The sequence below is a fragment of the Tachysurus fulvidraco genome, chromosome 19 (genome assembly GCF_022655615.1).
Source record: "Tachysurus fulvidraco isolate hzauxx_2018 chromosome 19, HZAU_PFXX_2.0, whole genome shotgun sequence".
Taxonomy (NCBI): domain Eukaryota; kingdom Metazoa; phylum Chordata; class Actinopteri; order Siluriformes; family Bagridae; genus Tachysurus; species Tachysurus fulvidraco.
Window position 1 is genome coordinate 20,418,497 of NC_062536.1, and position 8,616 is coordinate 20,427,112.

At 43.7% G+C, this 8,616-nt stretch overlaps 1 protein-coding gene across 8 annotated transcripts in view; it reads right to left on the minus strand.

The window, feature by feature from the left end:
- nav3 (neuron navigator 3) overlaps positions 1 to 8,616 on the minus strand; it is a 175,244-nt gene that overhangs the window by 22,047 nt on the left and 144,581 nt on the right. For all 8 annotated transcript variants that reach the window (XM_047803938.1, XM_047803936.1, XM_047803939.1 and 5 more), the window contains 4 exons: positions 8,466 to 8,570; positions 2,246 to 2,342; positions 1,878 to 2,088; positions 1,063 to 1,774 (listed from right to left, as the gene is read on the minus strand). In XM_047803938.1, the coding sequence (XP_047659894.1) occupies positions 1,063 to 1,774; positions 1,878 to 2,088; positions 2,246 to 2,342; positions 8,466 to 8,570 (1,125 nt within the window). The remainder of the gene's footprint in view (positions 1 to 1,062; positions 1,775 to 1,877; positions 2,089 to 2,245; positions 2,343 to 8,465; positions 8,571 to 8,616) is intronic.

Here is an 8,616-nt window from a genome sequence, read left to right on the forward strand (position 1 = left end):
CGAACATCTCAGGCGTCATCGGGCATCGAGGCAGGATACACCCTGGACGGAGTGCCAACCCATCACAGGGCACACACACACACACTCTCATTCACTCACACACTCACACACTACGGACAATTTTCCAGAGATGCCAATCAACCTACCATGCATGTCTTTGGACCGGGGGAGGAAACCGGAGTACCCGGAGGAAACCCCCGAGGCACGGGGAGAACATGCAAACTCCACACACACAAGGTGGAGGCGGGAATCGAACCCCCGATCCTGGAAGTGTGAGGTGAACGTGCTAACCACTAAGCCACCATGCCCCCGCATTAGATATTGACTGGTTAAAAACATGAGATGAAATTCTGAGTTATTCTTATTATGAAATTGTTTAGGAAGCTAACGCAAGAATTCAGACCCCTTGCTGAGATTTAATTATCCGAGTTTTTCTAGCGTGTCTTCAGTTTTAGTTTTAAAATATTAAAATGAAAGAGATAGAATTTTGCTGATATACTGTGTATGTATAGATACATGTTTAATCACCACCAGGGGGCAGCGTTCACCACATCAGTAATAAAACTACAGCATGAACTGAGAAAGCTGCATAGAGATAAAATGGGGACGGACAGAAACTCCAAGGATGTGACAGACATAATAAATACTTCTATCCATCAGTAGGTCTGCGGAATATCTCACATTTTCTCCCACACAGACCCGAGCAAACTGTCAGCATGACTCAGCAGTCTGTCTCCCACAATCTGTCCCTACAAGCCTGTCCCTGTCGCTCTAACACTCTCTCCAGATGAGTCTGCATTTTCCTCCCCTTATCTGGGTTTAAAGGCAAGTGCTGGTATTTAAAGATGACGTCTAGACGCTATTAACATGCCTCTGATGCGACTGAGCAGAATATCTGAGGTGTGAACGACACATAGGCGATTTAAATGATCTAAAGATGGAGCTCAGAAAATTCACCGTGCAACCGAACTGTAAACAGCTGAAGGGTTTCCGACATAAATATGATTTATTTTTAGACTTTATTCACAACTCACAGAAAGAATCTCTGTCTGTCTCTCTCACCTGCGGAACGTGGGCGAGGCAATGTCGGGGTATTTTGATCCAGGCTGTCTGAGCCCTGATTGGCTGGAGGTTGGGCTGGATTTGGGTGATGTGCTGAGTCCCGCCCCATCCTGCTCTGACACTGAAACCTTCTCTTTATCCGTCTGATTGATGCTGACTGGACTTGACCTCCCTGATTCCGTCTTCCCTCCATCCTTCCTTTTAGAAACACTGCTTACTGATCCAGTTCCAGCTCCCACACCGGGTCCAGGTCCAGGTCCAGCCCCACCACCCGCCACGACCCCGGCCACAACCCCAGCAACGACCCCGCCCCCTTTCACCGAGGACGAGTCCATGGATCGGTAGGATTTAGCTGGCCGTGGAAGTGAGCGATACTGAAGGGGCATTTTTGACCCACCAAGGCCCAGAAGGACCCCATCGTCATGGTGCCGGTACCCATCCAGGCTTGTTTTCCTGGCCCCTCCCACCACACATGTGGTCCCACCCACTTTACCAGCTGATTTGGCCGATAAAGTCTTGGGTGCTGCTAGCTCTGTCGCACCTGGGATCTTTTTAAATCCAAAGGAGCCAGTGGTGGGTGGGGGACGGTTGATGCCAGACTTTTTACCCTCATCGCCACTGGTTTTGCCCACATCTGATGGAGAGCGTTGCATGCTGGGAGATTTACAAGGAGTCTTGACTTTTTCTGAGGCTTTAGCATCATCTGTTTTACCTGTTAAAGGACAAAGAGAAGATGGAAAATAATGTGCTCCTTATTGGCAATCGGGGACACACCCACCTGTCTCATTACCCTGTCTCAACACCCATCATCTTACCTGGTGTTTTGATGTTTGTGTTGCTGTTTTTATTCCGGGGTGAGGTGATACCCGTTTGGGCGCTCATGCCCCGCCTCCATGAGCCTGTCTGCCCCGCCTCTTCCATCTGATAGGAGGAGGAATCTAAGATGTTCTCAATTTGTTCATCAACCTTCTTCAAATCTTCAGCTCCACACCAGCTACTGCTATTTTGATTACACTGCTGCTTGGACTGAACACACACACACACACACACACACACACACACACAGAATAAGGATAAACACTTGACAGATGGTGTATCTTCCCTCGGCAGCCAAGACAAGAGCAGCACTTACAATCTGCTTCACACACATCTTTTGTGTGTGTGTGTGTGTGTGTGTTTATACCTTGCTCTTGTGCGATGAATTCAGTGTGTGAACATCATCACCTCCAACATCAAGAGAGTCACTCAGACCACTGCTGACCGAACTACTGTCATCATAACTACACACACACACACACACACACACACACACACACACACAGGAAGATAAAAAAAGAGTGATGAAGAGATTTATTAAAAATTAGACACATATACAGTAATTCTGACTGGCTGCTGATGTCATGTCCCTTCGAGGTGATGAATCTGTACCTATAAAACAGCAGCATCACCTGAGTGACTCCTAACAGTGAATCAAACGAATCAAATGAATCAAACGAATCAAAATTTGCTGCATCATGAACTCCAACCACTGAAGTGAATCATCATGTCAACCATCTGTTCGTTCCATTTCAGCCAAAAATAAACTCGGATATCAAACAGAAACCGTTCAAAGATTTTTCTTATTAATTAGTTCATCTGCTGTAGATGAGCATGTGTCCTTTTTCCCACAATGCACTGTAAACAGATGACATCATGTAAGGTTCCTCCTTCAGCTGAATGTTTCTGAACACTTCCTCATCTGTAACGTTCATGCTAACACCGTCACTCCTCCTCCCGTACAGCGCTAACTAGCCTCGCTTCTAACTCCTAGCTGAAACACATAGCTGCACCGCATCCTATCAAAATCTGTCCAGAGTTTGTCTCTCAGTCTCCACGTGAGCGAAGACAGAGCGTCGTCTCCTCTGAGTCGTGTCCTCTGAGCCGTGTCCTAACGTCCTCATGCAAAATTCAACACAGAAAAAGCAGCACAGGGAATCTGAATTTTTACAGACATGGGAATAAAGGATATTTGTGTCTGTTCACAACATAGACCTTAGTTTAATTTAATCTGTTGCTCTACAACAAAGTATTGGCACCCTTCTACCCCATGTATCAGTGGAACCATAGAGCGCTCACAGCTCTGGGTGGGTTTATTTCAGCTTAGCATTTATTCAGGAAGGATGACTTACAGCTGAATACAGTGAGTTATGTCATTAAAATGTCTCTTCGATTCTTATTTGGAGAAAGAAATGTGAGAAAATAAGAAGTGACTCCAGCAAAAAAAAATGAGAACTGACTCGAGTCCACTGCTTGTTCCACTGGTCCCTGAGTCCAGTACAGTATCTGATTAACTCTGAAGCTGAAGCAGGAATCTCCTGAGTTCTGTTAATAGGGGTTCCTCACGAACCTTCTTTAACCCTGAAGGGCTTTAGACGATGAAATAAAGTGTCTCTTGGGAAACAAAGTGAGTAGAAATAAAATACGAATGGAAAAAGAACTCCTAAAAGAAACTGCTCGCTGTCCTTCTGCTTTCTCTGCTATTAGTTTACAGGCTGATGGCTGGGTTAGGGTTAACCCTAACTCTAACCCTAACCCCAACCTAACCCTAACCCTGACCTAACCCTAACCTAAACCTAACCCAACCCACAACCCTAACCCTAAACCTAACCTTAAACCCTAACCTAACCCTACCCCAACCCTACCCCAACCCTAACCCCAACCCTAAACGTAACCCCAACCCTAAACCCTAACCTAACCCTACCCCAACCCCTAACCCCAACCCTAAACTAACCCTAACGTAACCCTGGCATAACCCTAACCCTAACCTAATCCTAATCTAACCCTAACCCAACCCTAACCTAACCCTAACATAACCCTAACCCAATCCTGATTGCACAGGATTATGGGATATTACAAGATGTGCAGGATAAAAAAAAAAGCTGTTCGCCACCTTCATCATAACATGATACACTGTGTAACCATGGCAACGATTAGAAACAGCACAACGTTTGTCGTCGTGGTCGCAATGGTACATAAAAAATAAAACAATAATCGTGAATGCAGAAAAAGCATTGTAGGCTATATTATGTTAAAAAAACAACAAACACACAATATAACAATTTTATCTGAAATGTAAACATGGAAACACAGTACTATTGTAGCTGTTGTAGCACATGTGGTAAGGACTGTATAACTGTAATGTAACCATAGTAACAGCTGTGACATGTAACCATGGTAATAAACGTATAGCAGCTAAAACGTAAAAACGTTACAATACAAAACTGTACTGTAAACTTTGTGTGACTAGTGATGTGTTCACGCTAGCTGTCATTTGTTTGTTTTTTTATAAAGAAGCATTAGACGTGTTGGAAAGCGCCAGACCAGAATAACGGGAACAAAACCGATTAAATACGACACGGCGTAAAAATGTAAAGAAACTTCAGCCAGTTACTGTGGTATTAAACTGTAACATCTGTAGGTTGAATAGTAGAGATTTTATTTTCAAATATAATGTAAATGTTCTGTATCCCAGCAAAAAAAAGCATCAAGTCCATTTCAGAGCTGTAGGTAACAACATGCTAAACGTTTTCCTTAATCCTGACTCGGAGACTGACTCGGAGACTGACTCACCTTTCTGCTGTGCGAATATCTGTGAGCGTTTAATCGGCCTGGCTGTACCGTTTCGTCAGTTTGAGCTTTCTGTCGCTCGCAGCAAGGAGAGAAGAAAAGAGCGAAGGAAAAGGAGGGGGAGGAGGAGGAGGAGGAAGAAGAGGTGCAGCTCAGCGGCTGAGAAAGCAGTGACGCAGTATGAGTCCACCTTCCTTTCCTCCTCCTGTATCTTCATCACCCCCTCCACCATCACCCTCACCACCCACCCGTCTGCCTGTCTGCGTTTCAGTCTGTCTGAGCTCCACCCTGCCATTTACACACCATCAGTCTCAAACCAGTCGAGCTACAGTACAGAGACCTGATGCTAATAACTGATGATGTCTCATTTAAACTAAGATCAGAAATTAGAATGATATTTACACAGAGATGATAGAAATGTTTACAGGACACTGTGGGTATGAATCCCTTTAATGACGACTACACCTTCTCAATGGGGACGGTCAGCCGATCACGGGCCGATCACGAGCCGAGCACGAGCCAATCACGGGCATCTGTGAGCACATGTATGAGGAAGAGGGCAGACAGCACAGTGTGTTTCACCATCACACCATAGAGCAGAGACAGCAGTGAAAACCAGCAAATTAGGGGCAAAATTCTACATGATACTAAAATAAACAGCTTGATTACTTGGTTCTTGTTTTACCCCATAACCAAAGTGTCCCCCGAGATATTGTTGTGAATAGGACAACAATTTGGGGGGGATGTCGTGGTCTAATGGTTAGATAGTCTGACTCCTAACCCTAAGGTTGTGGGTTCGAGTCTCAGGCCGGCAATACCATGACTGAGGTGCCCTTTGAGCAAGGCACCGAACCCCCCCCCAACTGCTACCCAGGCGCCGCAGCATAAATGTCTGCCCACTGCTCTGGGTGTGTGTTCACGGTGTGTGTGTGTGAGTTCACGGTGTGTGTGTGTGTGTGTGTTCACTGCTGTGTGTGTGTGTTCACTGCTGTGTGTGTGTGTGCACTTTGGATGGGTTAAATGCAGAGAAGGAATTCTGAGTACGGGTCACCTTACTTAGCCGTATGTCACGTCACTTAGCCGTATGTCACGTCACTTCCTCTGTGTAAACGTCTACTGCATCTGGAGCACAATCTTTTCTATTTGTTTTTGCTGCCGGTGTTTATTAAAGCGTAAAAGCCGAAGATCATCTGGGAGATGAGTTTATTTATGGTCTTCAGTGATGATTATGCTGCTTGACCTGATTGTTTTGTGCTGAAGTCATTGCTGTATAACAAATTAATAACTCTTCTTTTCTCTGTAATCTGATCGTGTGTCGAGTTCCAGCCATGATAATGAAGATCATTTTATTATACCCGGATGTCACGTGACCTTGGTGTCCATAACGTCGTCCGTTTATTGACTTTGTTTTTGCTTGTTTGAGTCCAATCATACAAGAAGAGATGAACACACAGAAAGAAAGATCCGATACACACCCTGTCTGAAAATAACCATCGTGTGGGACGTGTGAGATCCTGACTACTGAGGACCGGGCGCCATTACTTTCTACACTGATCTTCTGTTGGTAAAGAAACAGCAAATAATCACGACGTTCAGTCTCCATTAGATTTGTACTGAAGATTTAAAAATAACGGATTTTTTACTATTTTTTTTTACTTCTCTTTCTTTCCTCCTCTCGAAAGTGAGGGATGTTATTTATTCATTTCTTTTTCTCCACTGTGTCAAATCCCACAGAGACCTGAGACCTCATCACTTATACATGACATCATTTATTTATACATAGTGTATTTAAAGTGCTTTAATGGCCTTTACTGCCCCAGCTACACACACACACACACACACACACACACACACACACACACACACACACACACACACACACAGACACACACACAGACAGACAGACAGACAGACACACACACACACACAGACAGACAGACAGACACACACACAGACACACACACAGACAGACAGACAGACAGACAGACAGACAGACAGACAGACACACACACACACACAGACAGACAGACAGACACACACACAGACAGACAGACAGACAGACACACAGACAGACAGATAGACACACACACAGACAGACAGTCAGACAGACAGACACACACTTACATTCACACACACACACACACACACACACACACACACACACACACACACACACACACACACACACACACAGCCCTCTGCTGACAGGTTCTCCTAATCTGACCAATCAGGCATCAGAATATCAGCACGTCACTGTTTTAATTGGTCCTGATTAATTCTGTAAAATTAATAGCTAACATCTAAAGATTAGAAAGCAACATTCTGGTGACAAACACTAAATAAATCAACTTTTGTTTCCGTCTTTATGACAGTTTCATGTTAATAACCAAGCTGACGATTCTACCTAGCTTTGTATCTGTGTGTTTAAGATGGCATTTTGCTCTCACTTTCTCCAAACGAATGTTTTATTCCAGATCAAACCCGACGAGGAGGAGAGGAAACGGTTTTAATAACAAATCCAACATGAATCTGTCACAAACACCCGGCCGAGGAGGCCGACACACACACACACACACACACACACACACACACACACACACACACACACACACACACACACCCCGCAGTGTGTTAACACCACATCCACGTGGAGACGACATCCAGGAAAGTGTTAATGAGGTCATTTAAATGCTTCTACACCATATAATGGTTGCTATGGTTACACCTTGTAGGCTTCTCACTCTTCCGTAGATAAAGTAAACGAAACAATTTCCACACATTCAAACACTTACATAACTGTAATTATATTTATCTAAAGTTATTACGTAAACGTATTTAATTACAATAACAAAGACCCGAAATAAACCGCTTATAATGACTGTTGCTATGGTTACGTGATTAAATCAACAAATGAATCAATAAAATCAATTTTAAAATACATTTTAAATTTTAAACGAATGAACCCAAAAACAAAAGAAAACATTCTTTTTAAAAATACTTCCATTAATTCGTTCATTTCTTCACGTGTGTAAGTTGTTTATGAATTTAAATGAGTGGAATATGTATTAAAATTAAAGCTTGCCTCTAAAAATTAAACTAAAATAAAATTTTATTTAATAAAAACAAGCACATTTTTTATTTAATTTAATTAATTTATTTTTATTTAATTAATTATTCACATTATTGTGTAATGTTACACCAGAAACTTCAACATGGATTTTCAGATATTAAGACCAATAACATTGTGTGTGTGTGTGTGTGTGTGTGTCTGTCTGTGTGTCTATCTGTGTGTGTGTGTGTGTGTGTGTGTGTGTGTCTATCTGTGTGTGTGTGTCTGTGTGTCTGCCTGTCTGTCTGTGTGTCTATCTGTGTGTGTGTCTCTTTGTGTGTCTCTCTGTCTGTGTGTGTGTATGTGTGTATGCGTGTGTGTGCGTGTGTGTGTCTGTCTGTCTGTGTGAGTGTGTGCATGCATGCATTCGTGTGTGTGCGTGTTTGCATGTGTGTGTATGTGTGTGTTGCATGTGTGTGTGTATGTGTGTGTTGCATGTGTGTGTGTATGTGTGTGTGCATGTGTGTGTTGCGTGTGTGTGTGCGCATGTGCGTGCGTTGCATGTGTGTGCGCGCGTGTGTATGTGTGCAAGTGTGTGTCTGTCTGTCTGTCTGTCTGTGTGTGTGTGTGTGTCTGTCTGTGTGTGTGTGTGTGTGCGCGCGCGCGTGTGTCTGTCTTTGTGTGTGTGTGTGTGTGTGTGTGTGTGTGTGTGTGTGTGCAAGTGTGCGCATGTGTGTTTTATGTTTACCTGTCAGCCTCTCCCTCTTTAACCCGTTGTACGAGCTCTCGTGCAGATGGAAGGTCAGGAACACGACCCACATTACGAGAATACACACCTCCATCTGTTACGTAACTGTATGCAGATAAAAATGTGGTTATTTTACACATGCTAGATTCTA